This window comes from Nyctereutes procyonoides, unplaced genomic scaffold (assembly GCF_905146905.1).
Source record: "Nyctereutes procyonoides isolate TBG_1078 unplaced genomic scaffold, NYPRO_anot_genome, whole genome shotgun sequence".
Lineage (NCBI taxonomy): Eukaryota > Metazoa > Chordata > Mammalia > Carnivora > Canidae > Nyctereutes > Nyctereutes procyonoides.
In genome coordinates, this window is record NW_026575052.1 from 71997501 (window position 1) to 72017626 (window position 20126).

Below are 20126 nucleotides of genomic sequence, written 5' to 3' on the forward strand. Positions count from 1 at the left end.
TATGGTTTATCAGATTAACATAAATACAATTGTTCTCACTGCCTTCCCAAAGCTGTTGCCTCTTGTGAAGTGATTCAATCCAAATCTACTAACTGAATCTTAAAAGCTAACAGGGATCCCTGATTCTGATGCAACATTTTTGGGATTTGAATTCTATGTTCATCTATTTACCAACAGGATGAACTTGAGCAAGTTATTTAACCTCTCTTTGCCTCACTTGCTGTATCAGCAAAATGGGCCTAATAACTATACTTACCTCATAGCTTTGTTATGAGGCTAAAATATGGTTCTTTGAGTACTTTACTAAAATTAAGTACATATATAAGCTAGTTTGAGGTGAAGCTTATCTAGAGTATGTCTTTTAGATAGGGTAATTCTCAAGGTTTTTAGTTCTGTATACTTAGAGTGGATCTAATTGGTGAAATAACCATATTGGGCATATTCTCAAAAGGAAAACGGTAATATTTATGTGTAGCCTAAGATGCTCATTCTTTAGTCAGGAGAGAATTGTCTGTATCTACAGCTGGGTGCAAAACAAAAACATGAGGTTGGGGAACAGCATCCTAATATGTAATGATATGGGGGACCAGGAGGATAGGCCAAGATAGTGGGAGATAAAACTAAAAAGATTGGAAAAGACAGATGATGAAGGCACTTGGGAGTTACTGAAGGGTTTGAAATAAGAGAGCCATCTGGCTACATTTATATTTAGGGCACATATTGTGGCAGAAAACTGGAGAATTAGAATCAGCATGGCAAGACTGGAAGGGAAATGCCTTAGATCACTATTATTTTTATTTTTAAGTAGGTCATAGGTATTGCATAACACGCATGCATTAATCTTGTACCACAAGAAAACACATAAGCTTTATTTTGTAAAAAATCTACTTTAGGAATTTTTCTATGATATAGTCCTAATTTAGTAAAATCCAAAATTAAAATCCCAATTGAGAACAGTTATTCATGTGACACTTTACCTCTTCACTCAACAAAATCTCCATCACAGATTTTCAGTAAATAATCATCCTTTTCTACTGCATGTTACCTATTAAGTATAGGGAACCCATCAATTCTACCTAGCAAATTAGAATGAAATTTTAACCATATTACCTGAAAAATTTACTCTGCTAACTTTATATCTTCTCAGTCCTCTGTAAGTTACAAAAATATTCACTCCTAAGTTGACATTTTTAACTAGAATGACACCCTGGAGCAGTAAGCCCCAGAAAATTGATAATGAAAATAATGGTTCATAAGGAAAGCTTGAGAGACAAATTATAGTCTCACTTTGCTTCTCTTCAGCTCTATTTCTTTAACAACTATTTAGTCCCAAGTACACAGATTTTTGTTCGGCTTTGGTTTGGTTTGGGTGTTTTAGTCATTTGAACTTTACCAATTAAGTAGTTCTCAGAGTTAATTGGACAAATTTTTGGTTATAAAACAAAATTTAATAAACAGTTTTATTTTGTACCACTCTGAATATGCTACTTATTGGAATAATTTTTTAACTTACTGGAGATAAAGTTTTAAGCCCAATTTGACATCGTGTTCTTTGTTATTGTCATATATCTTATGCTGGCTGTGTAAAACCATGTTTTCTGGATTTATCTGTACACACAGGATTACATAGAATGTAATTTTAACCTCCACTTAATCCAACGTACTCTTACTGAACTATTGTAACTTTTTAAAGATATTTAAACTATATTAATAATATATAAATAGTGGGCAAATTTAATTCTGCAAACTAGACTGTGGAAACCGGACACCACTGAAAACACCCTTGGAAGTACTAAGAAAATGTTAAGTACAATATACACAACTATTTCTAATTATAGTTATTTTGGATAAATGCAAATGTAACTGCCTTCAAATAAGCATACTTTTGACATGGGAAATTGAGATTCCATAGATTGTGGCTCAGTGGTAAATTCAATATAAATAACAATGAAGAAACCACATATGGTAAGCCTGGGATTCAGAAATTGGCTTCACGATTCTCAAATAAATAAAGACCTTCTTTGAAAGCACATGGATGTATTAATTTTTAATTTGTTTCTTTTTGATCTCTTAATTACTGAAAAAGATTTATTGGTTAATTTTAGGAAGGCAAGTGTTTGAAAAGTTTTGCCAAATACTGTCTTCTTTAAATGACTGTATGGTAATGAAAAGTTAAGAGGAGAGCCAAATTAGATTGAATAATTGTTCAGTCATGTGGGTCAGGCTAGTTGCATAGCCTGGTTGTTAGACTGATTGCTCAAATTACATTGCCTGGGGTCCTGCACTTGGTTGGCTGTCTTCTCAGATCTTAACAAGGTTCTGGGAATTTCTTTTTCTGACAACGTTTGCTTTGTGTTTTTCCCCTCCCCCTACCACCTCCAGGATGCTTCATCTGCAGACATTAGAAAAGCATATCGTAAGCTTTCACTGACTTTGCATCCAGACAAGAATAAAGATGAAAATGCAGAAACTCAATTTAGACAAGTAAGTGAAGTGTGCTGTTATTATATATACTTTGTAACAAATTTATAAATAAATGTTTTCTAGTAGAAACAGTAACTTATATGTAGAATATTTGTTTGAAAGTGAGCTTGTACTTTTGAAATATTATGTCATGTTCATTCCATTTTTTCAAAATAATCATTTTTTATATTAGAATCTACATTTTTGGAGGGTCATAATTGTCATAATTTTCTTATCTAAATTACAGCTTTTGCTTTTAAAAAGCACATTTTAACGTAATTATTATGTTTGCATCTTTCACGATTTATTTTGGCATCAAGCATTTTATAACCTCTTAAGGTTCTACTAAAAACATAAAATGTTACATATAGTTAAAATTGTATCTATTCATTGTATATATGAGCACATAGGGTTTTCTGCTTGTGCACTATTGTGTGTTCACCTTCCTAAGTGATTTCTTATAGCTGAGAGTATTTTTATTTTAAAGTAATGCTTTTATTTTAGTTGGTGGCCATATATGAAGTTTTAAAGGATGATGAACGAAGGCAGAGGTGAGTGTTCATTTCTGGTTTTGAATTAAGATGTTACAGTTTGATGTCTCAGTTTATAAGGGAAAGAATTGTCTCACTAAACATTTATTATAAGTTAGTATTTTATTTTTGTTCTGGTGTTTAAAGCAGAGTTAATTTCTATTGAAAATATTCACTAGGTTGATTCAATACTTATACACTTCAGGATCATGAGTCATAATGTTAGCAAGTCATAACTGCATTAGATATGATTTTTTAACATGAGTGTCTATGCTCTGGAAAATACAGATACAACTTGACTTCAAACAAATGTCCGATCATTTTTGATATATCAGTAATAGCTCCTATCTGTGCTTGGAGGTCTTTTTTTTTTTTTTTCCTATTCCTTAAATGTTTTGGAATTAGACTGTTTGTGATGCTTATGTTATCACAATTTCTTGATATTTCCTCACTCTCAAAATAGCTCTGATATTTGTGAATGAGAGAACAGACTTATATTCATATAAGTCTATAGAAAATGGTTGTGGAAGAAAAATATTTGTTGCTTCATCCTATTTCTTTTGCCTCCTTCCCTTCCCTTACTCTCCTCTGGTGATTCTGCATTTAGAGTTAAACTTCAGAGTGGAGGCAGCCCCCTCTCTTCCAGGCTTCTCTGTGCCCCTTTCAGAAGAGTAGTGATATATTTATACAGCAGTTTGTAGTGCCAGTGACTTAAGAGAAGATTGCTGAAAGACTCCTTTCCTATGCTCCTTCATAATGTGTGGAGTGTGTAGACACTATTGCGCTGGCCTCCAAAGTTTCTGTCAGACCCATAGTAAGAAGTATCTTTGGAGGGAAAAAAAAGTATATCATGCCTCAGAACACATATACACATACACAACACCTGAAGCAAAAATTTCGCAAAACACTTTATAGTGTGTGATACAGACTGATATTTTCTATTCTAGGCTAGTCTAGACTAGTCTTTCTTTAAAAAAAAAATTTTTTTTTCTTCAAATGTATTATCTGGAATTATTCTATATCCTAAAATGTTAGCTATTACTCTTGCTTCTCATCTTAACTCTTTAATTTGAATACCTCAGTTTGTCAGATTGCAAAGCAAGGACTCAAGATATTCTCTACAAGTGTTCTTTGCTTTATAACAAGGGCTGGCATTGGTCCAGATACCATAGCAGACATTCCTCTGGTTTGAGATAATCCATAGTGTTGAAAGAGTCCTAGAAGTGTGTTGAAAGAAGTGTTGGTCATTCTGTGCATATTTTCTAGTTGCTTTCTCTCCCTGAGCCCCTAGTTTTATTTCACACATCAAGAATGTGTCTGTAAAGATAGCTTTATTTAGTCTCCCTACGTCTTTGGCATCAGGTTTTGTCTATTTGTTTGTTGTTATCTTAAAAGTCAGTAAACTTGGTAACAATTTCTTTCAGTTCCTGAAAAATCATTTATATCTTTACAGAAAAAATCACTTCTGTATAAAATGTTTCTTCATTAACATAGACACATCTAACATTTTCTTTTTAGGATTCATTCCCCTTTGCAATTTTTTCTTACAGTGTTAGTAGAAAATAATGGTTCTGACAGTTATACAAACAGCTGTAGTATTTATACCCCTTGAGGCACAAGTAACTCTTTGGTAACTGGTTTTCCTTGAGGCAAAAGTCTTAACTAATCAAGCTGGGAATCACTTCTCTAAAGCTTGCGCCTGAGGCCAGGTGACCTATGTGTATTTAAACATATAGGAGAAATTCTCCTCTCCACACAATTACCTGATATTTCTAATTCCTTTAGGAAGAAAAGCCCAGTAGTCATTTGTATCTTCTAAAAAAAGATTGTCTTATACTGGTATTAAAAAATGCTCTATGGTATCACAGTTACTTATAAATATTTATTAAATAGGTAACTTTTAAATGTGTACCCTCCCAGGAATTTGCAATTTGGAAAATTGTTGTATGTTTTCCTATTTATTTCCCTTACAAGTAATTGTGTTTTCACTGAAATCAAGTGCATTCTTTAATTTTGATAGGAAAGAGAATAGCAATGAAGTTGATAAAATAAACTAGATAAACTTGTATTTTTCTTTTTAAGGAAAAAACAAATTTTTGTTTTTAAACTGCATATTTAGGTATAATTTGCATACCATGGAAGTCAGCTATTTTAAGTACATAAGTCAATAAATTTTAGTAAATTTACAGAGTTGTGCAAACACCACAATCCTATTTTAGAATATTTCCATCACCTCCCTATATTCCCTCAAGCCTTTTTGCAGGGAGTCCTCACTCTGATCCCAGACCCAAACAATCACTCATCTCCTTTCTGTGTTTATAAATTTGTCTTTTCTGGGTCTTTCCTATTAATGAAATCATGTAATATATACTCTTTTGCATCTGGCTTCTTTCTGTTATACTCTTTTTGAGCTATATCCACATTGTAGCATATTCCAGTAGTTCATTCTTTTTTATTGCTGAGTAATATTCCATATCTTTTGTTGGTATCACCAAGTAATAGACATTTAAGTTGTTTCTACTTTGGTGCTGTGAAACAAGGATGCTACGAATATTCACATACAAGTCTTTGAACAGATTTTTTTTTTAATTTCTCTTTAATAGATTCCTAGGAATAAGATTGTGAATAAACTTTTAAGCCCCCCCCTTTTTTTTTGTCCTCAAACATATAGTATGAAAATAACAAGTTTGTCTTGTTAGTGTAAGGAAGCCTAGTTTCTAAACTCCCAGGTAACTTGTTTATTTTGGGGAATAGCAGCTCAGCTATATTCTAACATAAATTTCTGTACAAGTGTCCTGAGTATTAGCTGAAAAAAGTACTGAGTGGATACCAGTCATTACATATATATACTAGATTGTGCTTTAGTAATATTAGTATATTACTTTAAAAAAATTATTATAAATTTTCAGTCAGTATTATTTTGCTAACCCAGTTGTGCAACTTTAAATTTTGGGGGATTGTTGATCTATTTTATGATACAATATTTGTAAAAGTTGAATGTGTTTTTTTGGTTTACAAGATAAAATCATGTTTTATTTCCAAATCTGGTGAAAAGTATAGTTATCTCAGCCTTAATATGCTAAACATTTACAAATCCATTACTCATTATTCCAAATTTGATTATAGGTATGTTTGAAGAAAAATAAACATTAACCTGAGAATAAGAAATCTTAGTACCTTCTCTAGTTAGAAGATACAAGATACCTGTTAGATGCAATATATAAAGTGCTATTACCATAAGTAATAATAATAATTTTATAAAGGAGAGTAAGATCAATTAATTTAGATGTGTTTCCTCTTCATGATCTTTGTGTAATTGATTTTTACTCTCAGATTCAAAATATCACTTGAATGGATGTTGTTATTGTTTTAAACTAAAATTTCAAACTTTGTGTGATGGCAAATTCACAATTTAGGCAAATGATAGAATTTTGTTTTCATAATAGATATGTTTTCTATTTTAGTTTCATAGTTGCTGTTTTATATTTCAAACTGTGAGAATATTTTATATTTACATAAATGTTTTTCTGTTGATAATTTAGACATTTTTAGATTTGCTTTCTAATGTTTAAGCTAAATATATTTGATAAATTGAGATTGTAGAATGAAACTCACTAATGATTATTTAACCATTATTTTGTTTATAATGTACTTTTTAAGAAAATCAAAGTAAACGTGTTAAGTCATATGTTGAATGTAGAATTGATTATTCAGTGTTTTAATTTCTAAGATACTGGCCTTTATAATTCCATATCATTTTTTGCATTAGTAGTATTTTTATGACACACATTTACTTTTTTATTTTCTTATATTCATACATGTGCACATTCTTAATCTGGTTTTAACAGATTATTCAGAGCAGTTTATATGAGCTGAATTATAGAACATTTTAACAGTGTTACATGTTAAATATAGAAAAAGCAAACCATAGTGATATTTAAAATTTTATGTGTTGTCAACACATTTTTTTAAATAGCTATGAATACAGTCTCTGTACATTTTAAGAAATATCTTTATTTTTCAGTGTTTCAGGAAAGCAGTGATTTATCTTTTAACAGCATATATTCTAAAAAAGTGAACTATAATAGAAGCTATCTTCCCTTAAAATGGCCAGTCGTGTGAGCCATAATGTTCATTGATAGTAAAATCAATAGAGCATTGATTCTAAGCTTAATCCTTGGAGACTGTTGTTTAGAGTGGCAGACATAGCTTAGTAAATATCTGGTTCTGTTTAATGTGTTCAGTGCATGAGTTTTTGCTGTCTTGAATTTGGCTGTACGCTAACTACAACTTGTATGTGCGGTAGAAAAGAATAGCTATTAATAGATACCATTTCAACAATAATGGTGATAAAATATGTGGTAAGAGATTTATGAGTTTAGTTATGTTTTCTTCTAATACAGTTTAGATCTAAAACAAATTTAATACTTCGTAATGCTCTTACGGGAATTGTTACCACTTCCTTAGATGTTCTTTATTAGTAACTACTTTTTACATGAAGTTATTTCATGGGACAGATAGCTGAAAATAGTGATTTTTATATTTACCTCTTTTTCCCTGAACAAATCTGAAGTAGAGTATAGATTTAGAATAAATTCAGGATTTAACATTCATTGGCCTTTCAAATGTAGTCTTAAACCTTTTTGTCAATCCATTTCTAATTTAAACTGAGTCAGTTTATACAAAGATAAATTTAAATAAACTTTTGAGGACAGGAATGATAGTTTTTTTTATTAAATTATATTATATCTCGATATTATCATGTTCAAGAATTGCTATGCGTATTCAAAAAGGAGAATATTTATCATCAAATTTTGTCTGGTCCAGCTACTATACAGCCATATTTTAATTTGTACACTTCTATGCACTATACAATTTGCCTTTTAAGAGTTTAGTACTAATTAATGTCTTTGGTTTGAACACTGGTTATTCTGATCTGGCATTATTATTAATAATCTAAGTTGATCTAAATGTCAGGCTTTCCAGATTTGCTAATAAAATATATTTTGAATTTGTAACCAATATTTTTCTACTGAAAAAGAAGTCGCCTATAATAAATCCTCTGCTTATTTTTTTAAGCATATCTCCAAGGTATCAATTTAATAACTATCAAAGTAGCTACTGCAGTTGTTGCATTTAAATTGATTTACATGTCAAGACTGGCAGTTTAGCAGCTGCGCTATTATTCCTAGATCGGTCAATTTACTTGAGAAAAACCTACTACTGAGTTCTACTGACCTGCCTGACAATATAGGCCCTATTTCTATTCCTGTAATTAGGCCTGCGACTAACTCAGAATATTTTTAATTAAAATATTTTGGTCAATGTGTTGCACCAAATTAGGCCTTTCAGTGAAGATTTAATTCAAGAAATAGTGTGATTAGAATATTTAATGAGTTGTGTTCAATTAAGATTAACAGGTTGTGTGTTTTGAACATACAGTGTTTGTGTGTGACCATTTTGAGCTTTACAATCATAAATGTTACTCCTGATTTTTAACCTTAAATATATTTGTCTTAATCATGGTCTGACAGATAAATTTCAACTCAGTTGAAATTTTATTCTAAAGAAAGCTGATTTAAATGCATTACTAGGAAAGCTTTTTGTGTGTTATGTTCTTTCCCTCCAGCAAAGCCAAAAATGAGGAAATTGCCACTTAAATGTTTACAAATAAACAGTTTTATTGAGAAATCTGACATAAACACTGGTTGTTTCCCATTTCTTTCTAATTTGGAAACTTTTATTTGAGCAATATAAAATTAAAAGGTGCTGATAGGCTTTTAATCATAAAGAAACTTTGATAAAATAATATATATAAATATTTCAATCTTGAACTATAGTACAGGGTTGAAAATAATAGCACTGACTAGAAAATATATCCTGAATTTGGTTCAATTAATATATAATTCATGGTAACAGAGCTCTTATCTTGATTTTTCTTCCATTGAGATCTTTCCTTTTGTTGCTAACTTTTATGGTGGAAGTCTTTACTGCAGACTGTGATAAAGAGGTAGACTATGTGGCTCCTTTAGTTTAGATGTCATTCCAGAAGTCACATCATTGGGTTGCTGTTAAACACAAGGTCTGGTATCCACAGTATATTACTGTGTATCTTTTTGAAGATTGTCTGTGACTGTACTATATACAGTGTTTTGAATTTATAGGCCATTGTAATGCTAATAATCTACATAAATGCTATATATATTGGAGAAATTCTTTTCTTTCTTCTTTATAAATATAAATATGAATTAATTTTTTGGTTTTTATTTTTGAACTCCCCATGAAAGACTGTTATATTTGCCACTGTAGGTATGATGATATTCTGATCAATGGACTTCCAGATTGGCGACAGCCTGTATTCTACTACAGGCGGGTGAGAAAAATGAGCAATGCTGAGCTGGCATTACTTTTGTTCATTATTCTCACAGTGGGTCATTATGCTGTGGTTTGGTCAATCTACCTGGAAAAACAACTGGTAAGTATTGGTAATAAATCAAATGACCTAGCCTCCTTAATTTTATATGGAATTTCAGACATTTTCTTTTACAACTGATAAAAATTTCAATTTTTCTAAAATACTCCTTATCCTAAAAGTTCTGTACTTAATATTCAGTGTTTGATGTGTTTCTAAGTCAAGAAGAACTCATGATATGAGAAAAAAATTCTTCTTTTTAAAAAATGTGACATTTGAGTTTGTCATAAAATTTTGTAAAGGCCCAAATATCTAGCTGAAAATTAGAAGGTAGAACCAGGTTTTCTTAATTGTCACCTTCCAAACAAAAATATTTTTTATGTAAAAATTTTAGAAATTTTTGTGTCATAGCCTTTTATATAAAGAATGTTTACTTTAAAAGGTTTTAACTAAATGTTAGACTTGAAATGAGTATAATTTTATAATTTCAGAGATCAGTTAGTTAAAAAATTATACTTTCCTTAATTTAACATTCCACTACATAGTTTATTCAGCTCTGGATTTTTATTTATGTGCTAAGGATAATCAAACATATTTATCAGTATTCATAAATTAGCATCTGTTTACTCAGTCTTTTTGAAGTGACATTATTAAAGTTGGATGAATGAGAAAAAGTAAGTTGAATGCTTTCTTTTAGAAAACTTTGATTGCTATGGAGATACACATGACTGACAGTGCTGAACTTCATGTGTGTTTAAGGACTGGATGCCATGGCAACAGTTATTGTTAAAGATTGATGATTTTACTTAATCATGTTGGACCCTACATACATTTGCATAAATGTTCTTCTATAATGTTTACCCTTCACAGAAGACTCTTGATAACATTTGAAGAGTACATGTTAATGATAACCTGTAACCATAATTCTTTCCATATTAAGGATGAACTGCTTAGTAGAAAAAAAAGAGAAAAGAAAAAAAAGACAGGCAGCAAGAGTGTGGATGCATCAAAACTTGGTGCTTCAGAAAAAAATGAAAGGTGGGAGCATATAATAATATTTTGTAATTTGAAACTATTTTAAAATGTCTTTAATATAATTGAACTTCATATATATTCATTTCAAATATGTAACATTTGTATCTATAGTAGGTTTATAAAAGATTAGTGCTGTGCCATATAGTTTATGAGACAAGTTCTAATCTTAGGCAAAAGTTGTACAGGGTTTTTTCCCCTTGTAAAATGTTAATATATATTTAAGTAATCAAAACCCCAAATTCTTGTTGTTTGGAATTTTTATACTGAACTTTAGAAATAAAGTATTCATAAACGAATCTATCACTTTAGTGTTTAGCTCAGAAATGACAATATGTAGAAAGGCAGTGATATGCAGTACACTCAAAAAGATACCATTTCTAATATCGATTCATAAAAAGAAATAAAGGGTTTAAATAGTTCACACAGCAGGGCAGGAATTGGATCAATGTGAGATGGAGATCAGAGACTATTCTGCTTGTCTTCTGTTCTGATGACATCAGTGAGTAATGCTTCAGTGAACTGCAAATGACATTAATTTTTATGTATTGGTTTGTTTATGCTACAGTCTTCATATCTGCTTGTCAGCACTTGGGAACACTCTGATGATGTTTAGTCTTTTATAGCTGAAGTAATCATAAGGTTTAAGAATTCATTTTGCAGAACTGATGAAAAGTCCAAGTTAGAAAGAGGGCTTTTGTTTCTTTATCTTTGTAACTTGTTTAGGAGTCTCCTTCCCCAAAATTTTATCTTAGATTCTCTTAGTTGCTATACATATTGCATTTGTTGTAACTAATGTATTTCATGATAGAATATATCAAATGTAGTGATAAATGTCATAAATATCTCACTGAAAAATATCTTCATACTTTTGTTGAAATAGACATTCATAACAGAATTCATGATCCTTATCAAAATATTTGTCTCCCAACTTTCTTTCTGTATTTTGCTTCTTTGTTTTTTTTTGTGTATTCCCTTTAGATTACTGATGAAACCACAGTGGCATGATTTGCTTCCATGCAAGCTGGGAATTTGGTTTTGCCTTACACTAAAAGCATTGCCTCATCTAATCCAGGTAAAGTGTACCTCTTTCATATAATATTAGATGCTTTCATTTTAATTATTCATGAAATAATTTATGCCCATGTCTGTATCTGAGTGCTGATATACAGTGGATGCTTTATAATGCTGATTGAATTGATATAAGTGTAAACCTATGTAGAACAGTTCTAAAATTACTTAGGTATCTATTCCTATAACTGTTTCTTACATTGCTTTTATAATACCTAAGAATTCCAAGATGTTAGAAACAGGAAAAAAAATACTATGCTTAGGACAGATACAAGAGCAATGAAAATTTAATTCACTGTAATCATTTAAGGTGTATCCAGAAAAAAAGAACAGGACTCAAATAGCCTGTCACCCATTATTTTAATAGCATTTAAGTATACAGTATAAAAAAAACTGTACATGAACATTTGTCTAATTATGCAAAAATATATATTGCTTTCCATTTTATTTGCGACTTTAAAAGGAGTGAGGTATTGGTCTTATATCGGTAATCAGTTTCTGTTGTTAGTCAGTCTTGATCAAACAATAGAGTGTGGATCTATATCATATTACTATGGCAATTTCTCTTATTTTTTTAATATCTAGTATACCAAAACATTTTATTAAATTATTGTTTTGCTAGTTTCAATTATTGCACTTGGTTAAAAAATTCCCAACACATAAACATAACATTTTAAAGTATATGTAATAGTTTGGGTGTATAAATTTTGAGGTACTTTTAAGTTGTAATTTGGGGAAGGAAGTATTTCATTTCATAAAATAAATGTTTAGAAAAAACAAGAGAGCTAGATAATTCCTACCCAGTTAAATCCACTTTTCATGTATCAGAGCTGTTCTTCCTAATCATTTAAGGGAATGAATCACTCCAACTTCTGCATTTTATTCTTTTTTCCTCTTATAACAAAAATTTTATGTTAGAAGGGAAAATGAAATAAAAATCACTAGTGTGTTTTTTCTAGCCTTTGTGAAATTATTTACCAATTCTTCCATCAAATAGTGCATGATAATAGTTATTGCTTATAGAATCATATATTTTGTTTACAGTTAATAGAGAAAATTGGGGTATTTTGGTAATCTAAAGATTCTTGTTTATAAGTTGTTTAGCATATTATCTTATTTGAATAAAACCCCACAATCCTTGTATGCTATACGTATGTAAGTCTTAATAAGAGAGAGGTATATTTACCTTGCCAATATGTATATGAGAAGATGTAACCAAAAGATATTTTAGAACATGTATTTTCTTGTGTTTTTTTTAAGAGTATTTTTTGTTTTTTGGGTTTTTTTTGCTTCAGAATCTGCAGTAGGCAAACCAGAGTGTAGATACATTTATAGTCATGAGGCAGAGTAAATAGAGTATCACATAAAATTTCAGTTGAAACACTTCTTTGTAATTTTAAACTAATCCATTTGAAACAATGTTGATTTGATAAAATTAACATATTTCCTGGTTAGCATGCAGAGTAATTTGCAAAAATAGAACCAATATATAAGATGGCTTAGATTTATACGTTATTATTTTAAGTTATCTCCTGTGGCATCTAGAGCTAACCTTGCGTTGCCTTGCCATAAATTTTTTTTAAGTTATAGAAATTAGTAATTTCACAAAAAAAATTTTAGTCTCTTTAGAAACTTTGCTTTTTTTTTTTTTTTTTTTTTTTTTATGATAGTCACACACAGAGAGAGAGAGGCAGAGACATAGGCAGAGGGAGAAGCAGGCTCCATGCACCGGGAGCCCGACATGGGACTCGATCCCGGGTCTCCAGGATCGCACCCTGGGCCAAAGGCAGGCGCTAAATTGCTGCGCCACCCAGGGATCCCGAAACTTTGCTTTCTTAAGCTGTTGGATCAGTTTAAATTTTGAAATTTTTACTTACTTGGTGGTACCTGTTGCTTTCAGTTTTGAGATGCTAGACATAAGGTTTTAAAACCTTTGTAAATCTAACTTTTAAATTTTGTTCTAATTATTTCTTTATGATAAATTAATTCCGAGAAGAAAAATAAGACAATTTTCCCTTTGTTTTAAACAAATAGTTAGTATTTTAATTCTGCTTCAAGGACATAAGACTCTTTTTTTTTCTTAGTGTTCACTAAGAAAATAATTTTATATATTAGACTCTGATACAAACAGTGAAAGTGAAACTATTGCAGATTGATAAACATAGAAGACATTAGCAATGCAGTCCTTAGTAGTTGCTGTTGGATTAGATTTTTGTCTGCTTTTTTTTCCTTCAGTCTACCATAACCTTTATATTAATTTAACATCCATAAAATTGTGTAATGTGAATACGTATGCCTTATCCACAATATAAAAGTTTTGAAGTGATACTTCTGTGAGATCTTAAATAAGATTATTTACGAAATTGAGAAGAAGCTGTCCTTACCTAAAGCAGTCTGGATTGATAATTGGTACAGTGGTCAAAAAAAAGAGCCTTACTAGTCTAGCTCTAAGTATAAAAAATGATACATAAGACCTTAAACATTTAAGCCTTGTACTTTATATTTATTCACCTCTTCTGTGATTAGGGCCATTGTTTCTTTTTTCTTCTTGCATATACCTCATCTATAATCTTGGTTTCTTTAGGGACAAACTTTCATTTGATTTCTTTAAAGAAAAGTTAAACTAGACTCTTACAAAGCAATGTAACTGTATAATCCTTACAGATTTTTATGATTTCTCCCTTCTTTCATAATTGACTTATATCTAGTTAACAGCATTTTTAGCAACTCCTTTATTGAGTTTCCGAAAGCATCTACTTAGGTTTCATAGAAACAAGTCTTTTTCTACTTACTTTTCACCTTTTTTTATATATATATTTAAATTGAATCCTATAATTACAATAGGAAGTATCATCGACACAGCTTTAAGAGCTGATATATCTAGTGTCCATAAGCATGCATAAATAAGTTAAGCAGACATCAGTTAAGAGGATTTTACTTCTGTGTGTGAATCTCTTGAATTTCGTGAAATTCATTAAAACTGATCTGCAAGTATTCTGTGTAAGTATGTAACTATTGGATAAGGAGGGTCCAAACTAAAAATGGGATATTCAGAGACTTGCAGCAAATGGCCTTTTACACTAGCCAAATCTGTGCTCAAATTTTGTCCTTGTCATATCAACAGCTGTTCATCTCCAACTTCTTTCCTCCTGTTCTTCCTCAAAATACCCAATTCCTTTATTGTACTTCATATACATAAATGGTTATCCAGTGGGAGGTGGAAAAGTGGCAATTCTGATTCAGCTTATGCTCCTAAGTTCACTGTTTATTACTTGGCATCTAAGATCCCTAAGAAAACTTATTACCTGATTAATTTACCTTAATTATTTTTTATCCCTCCCAGAAACATAGCAAATGAGACTAGTTACATCAGTATTTGATGTGTAAAACTTTTTCTGAGCTACATATTTAGAGAAACAGGTTAGCCAGTTCAATAAAAATTTATTAAATGTATCAAAACAAGGCACTCTTGGAGCCATTGAGAAGAATATGCCTTCTGGGACCTTATAGTCAGGTAGAGATTATAATACATGAATTAAAATAATTGTGATACAATATGGTGTATAAGCTTCACATATGTAATATAAACAAAAGACTTCTGTTGATCAGGCAAGTAAGATTGTCTCTATTTAGAATTACCAAGGAAAACTACAAAGAGGAGCCACTTGAATTGAGTCTTGAAAGATGGATAGATCATTGACAGTGAAGTGCCCACTTTGTGTAATAGATAGTATGCAAAAATAATTTCATAGATAAGTAATTCCCATACAATCATTCCGTGTTAAGGCTGAAAGAGAGCTAAGAAAAACATTATACAACTGCTTTTTATTAAAAAAAAAAAAAAAAAGAAGATAGCATATAGCACATTATTGTTACCTAAGCCTATATCCCAGCTCTTGAAACTCTGTATATACCCATTTAGGAATTTATACTCTAATAGATAAATCTGATATGGGGGATCTATAAAGGATAGTTAGAATAAAGCTTATTGATTAGATAGCAAAGTGTTTCTATCACACTCATCTGACAAAGACACCTACAAAATGTTAGGAGTGGAAAAGTTACAGTACATAATGGACAAAAAAGACTCAAAGTTGTTCTGTGATCAGACTGGGTGGAGATAAAGGTATATCTTTGATAACTTCCTTTGCTTTTCAAGAAGGTTCTTATTACCTCCAGCTCTGGGGTTTTTTCCTTTCCTTTGTTCTGAAAAAGATAATGGGAAATAAGAATTGATAGAAGAATGAGACCAAAAAACTAAAAACTTATACTTGATACATACAAAATATTTGATAATATTAAATTGATATCAAATATTTCCCAGATTGGAAAATATCCAAGGAAAGGTGTATATATTTAGCAAAATGTATAATTCATATCATTCATGTACCCACAATATGCAGAAAAGTAAAAAGTTAAATGAGAAACCAAAGTAAAAAATGTGGAGAATGTTTGTAAATTGATGAGTAGAAAGAAGGTTAATGTGTGCATAGAGCAATGAGAGAACATTAGAGAAGAATTAAATGCATGACCATATGTGAGAAGTTGGGAAAATGAGAAAATGTGTTTAGGTAATGTGCAAAGCAAATGGAATGATCAACAGAAGACATGGAATATGAATTAAAATATGACAAGAAACTTGGACCATATCAAGAGAGGCATTGTATACTTGAGCCTAGAATTTAATTTTAACATTAAAAGTTTAGCCCTAGTGATAAATGTATCTCAGTTTGTTTTCGTTCTCATGGTAGTTTCAGATTCTCTTAGAATCTGACTAAAGTAGTCTTCTGTGTTGGCTAATTTCAGCCTATAATCCCAAGAAAATTTTCTGGCTTCCAAAATGCCCTTCTTGGATATTTTTTTATTTCTCATATATGTTCTGAAGTATATTCATAGCCATGAGATTAGCAATTATTGAAATATGTACAATGTGCGTGTTTTCAGTTTAACCCTTATAACTTAGTTTATTTTGTGACTGCCTGTCTATGTTAGAGACAGTAAAGGGAATATTATATTTTACAAAACTATCTGTAAGTGGAGGCATCCTCCCTCCCAAGAAGCTTCTCCCATGGAAACTACAATTGTGGACAAGCCTGGAGGTCAGCCTCTGTACAGTCAGTGCCCTTCCTTTCTAGCCCCTTTGCTTCTGCTTGCTGAGGCTCTGTCAGAAACCAAATAAACAAAACATTCACAGCTAATTAGCAGCGGAAAAAAGCTTCTAAAAGGCTTTGAGGCAATTGTAGCAAGCTGAGTTGCCTGTTCTACTCAGTGTTAAACACAGATTCTCTAAGGGATGAAAAAGTTTACTTTTAGTACTCTAAGTTTACTTTTTAGTACTCTAAGAACTTTTTTAAAAAAAACTTTGCAGGCAAATATACTTTATGTAGGGAGTATACAAACAAATGAAAAGAGATGAAAAAGTGCATCTGAATTTTTGTAAGGCTGAGACTCTACTATTGCAGAAGGACAGAGAAAGAAAAGAAATTGGAATGACCACCAAACAGAAGACAAAGATTCCATTCCTTCTGCCCTCTAAAAGGGGAGCATAAGATGCAAGTACTAAGAGGTCCAAGGATAGAACATAAAGTAGAGTTATTGCTAGGTGTAGAAAAAATTTAAAAAACAAAATGTTAGATAGGATATTAGAGATATATAGTCTCATGATTCCATATTTTATTAGATAAAAAATAAGACTCAGATTAAATAAGGCTGTTTGCTCGAAGTGATGTAACTACTAAATGATAGAAATGAAACTTAAAGCAAATTAAAATAAATATTAAAATATGAGAAATGTAAAACCTGAGAAAGAATAAATTTTCCCAATAGGGAGATAACTAGCTAGATAACTACTTTATACTGAATGAATAAGATGTCTGATCTTAAAGTCCCTACCAGATGGGATACCTGGGTGGCTCAGCAGTAAAGCGTCTGCCTTTGGCTCAGGTTGTGATCCCGGGGTCCTGTGATCAAATCTTGCATCAGGCTCCCTATGAGGAGCCTGCTTCTCCCTTTATGTCTCTGCCTATGTCTCTGCCTCTCTCTCTGTGTGTCTCTCATGAATAAATAAATAAAATCTTAAAAAAAAAAGTCCCTACCAGAGTATTTAGGCTGGTTGTAATTATTATAAAAGTTATGGAAGGAGTCTTGCATTGAGTTGGACCTGAGTAGATGACTTCTGTAGTCTTTTTTGTTTCCTAGCCCAAGTAGAAAAAAAGAGCCCTCAGGCTTTAACGTCTATGGCATTTTCCTATGCTAAAGGTTATATGTAAGCTTCAAACAAAAGAGAAGTACTATCAAACTGTCAAAAAAAGAAATGGAACATCCTTCATCTCTTTTGTAGTTACTCGTCCTCAGAGCTCTTCCATGTTCTTTATTCCCAAGTAGCATTTTGCTGCTTGTACCACTCTAGATCATTTCTCCTCTTTCCTAAGTTTTCCTATGATTGTTTAATATTTTGAAGTTTATATGGAGAAGTAAAAGTAAACCAAAACATGGCAGATAGCACCAACTCAGCATGTTATTTTATCACTTAGATGAACTGTGTCAATAATGTTAAAAGAAAAGCTTTTGATATGGATATCCTCCATCTCATAACTCACTAATCTTGGAAATATTACATATTCAAGGCTTATATAAATGGTATCTCATTAGGAAGCTTTTCCTGATAAGGCCAGTTGAAAACCTCCCATCGTATATTCTCTGTATTAACTTCATACCACATATTATTGGTATTATAACAAGAATAGACTGATAGACTATGGCAAGGTACAGATCATCCTGAAAGTCCAGTGACTTAAATTTTTTTTCTGGTTCATGTCACTTGCCTACCACTGGTTGATAGGAAAGAAGGCATTCTGCTCTAACTAGCCATTCAGGGACTCCGACCTTTTTACCATCTTCCAATTTCACCCACCCGGAACATGTGGCCTCCTTACTCATTATGGATGAGTAGAGAGCTGGAGGATTGCATGAACTTTTTGATGTTTTGGTTTGAAATGACACATGATATTTCCATCCACAGCCCATTTAGAACTAGACCCATGACCCCACCTAATCTCAAGAGGACAAGGAAATGTGGGGAAACAGAATGTTGGGTGAGCGTCATTCTTTCTTCCAGTAATTCATTCAACAAATATTTACTGAATGCTTAGTATGAACCAGGTTCTCTTCAAGGCCCTGGAAATACCAAAAAAAAAAAAAAAAAAGCGTGTGTGTATATATACACATACATACACACACACATAAAACACAAAAATCCCTGTTCTCACATAGGTTACATTCCAAATTTTGGGTTATTCAGGTATTTCTACATATGCCTTAAGGGCAACTGCTTGTCTTATCATATAATCTCCATATGTCCTAACAAGGTACAACATATGTGATAGTGGTTCAGTATATAAGCATAAGTAAATATAATCGCTTAGTGCCTTTCTTTGCGAGAGCTGTGCTCTACAATTATATACATAAGAATACTCCTAACGTGCAAATTCTATAAGTTGGCTGTAGTTCTGCAATGTAAAGTCAGTTCCCTGCTATATGATATTTTGAAGCTTTGAGCCCTTCAAAAATTTTTGTTAAGTGCTAGGAGAGTTGCTTCGAAAGTAAAAACTTTTGCTTATGTTCCATCCATAATAATTATAATACAAGCTCCTGGAGAATAGGAACTCTTTCTGTTCGGAACCGTGTAAATCCCATAGTTTTTATACAGTATTACAGAGCTAACCCTCAGCAGGGGCTTAGCTGATTGATTAAAGTAGAGCCCTGATTGATTAAAGTAAGCATTCATTCATTCATTGAATATTTATTTAAGCTTCTCTTATGTTTCAGGCAGTGTCCACAAAGATGAATAAGAAGATTATAAGAAATTCTAATTTTTTGTGTGTGGGTAAACTGGGGCTTATTCTGGACTCCAAATGAGACTGTTTTCTCTACTTGACAATTATATTGATGTGAATTAGCCACTCATGAAGAATGGTAGGGGGAAAAGTTTGAAAACAACTGTTCTTATTCAATCCCTTAGAATGTACCTTAAGTAATAGCCTCCTGGTCTCTTCTTGATTACTTCTGAAGTCAGTCTCTTTCATTTTTAAGGTAATTTTAATTATTAGAAAGCTATTCTTTATATTTATCCAAAATCCTTCCTGACCTTATCTTTTCCCTACTATTAAAAACTGTCTAAAAAGAAGCTAATAAGTGCATTCATTCATTCATGTCAAGGAATAAATGACTAATATGACTTAGGGAAAATAATAGTATTCCAGGGTTGAGTGTTTTAGCAGTACAGGGAATGGTAAGGGGCCATAAATCCTTAACCCAAAAGTATATATGGGCTGGGAGGATAAGTATGCTGGATGCATGACTTTTCAAATAATAAGTCAAATAACCTTCAAATGATACCATTATTTCACTGACTTAGGGCTTCTGGAATCCTTCTGATAGAAATGAGGGAGGAATATAAAAGTGAGAAGGGGAGAATAAGAGATACATCTTTATTATATTGATACAGTGATTTTAGAAATACCTTTTGTTTACCTAATTTATTGTTGGGTGGAAGAGTTCTGATATAACCCCGAGAGATATAGACTGTAAGAAAAGCTCTGACTCTGGGACAGTCATAG

General features: G+C 31.7%; 1 protein-coding gene across 1 annotated transcript in view; it reads left to right on the forward strand.

Moving 5' to 3' along the window:
- The window catches only part of DNAJC1 (DnaJ heat shock protein family (Hsp40) member C1), a 202906-nt gene that overhangs the window by 69356 nt on the left and 113424 nt on the right, over positions 1-20126 (forward strand). The window contains exons 2-6 of the mRNA XM_055332364.1: positions 2383-2484; positions 2968-3014; positions 9303-9468; positions 10346-10443; positions 11419-11512. Of these exons, the coding sequence (XP_055188339.1) occupies positions 2383-2484; positions 2968-3014; positions 9303-9468; positions 10346-10443; positions 11419-11512 (507 nt within the window). The remainder of the gene's footprint in view (positions 1-2382; positions 2485-2967; positions 3015-9302; positions 9469-10345; positions 10444-11418; positions 11513-20126) is intronic.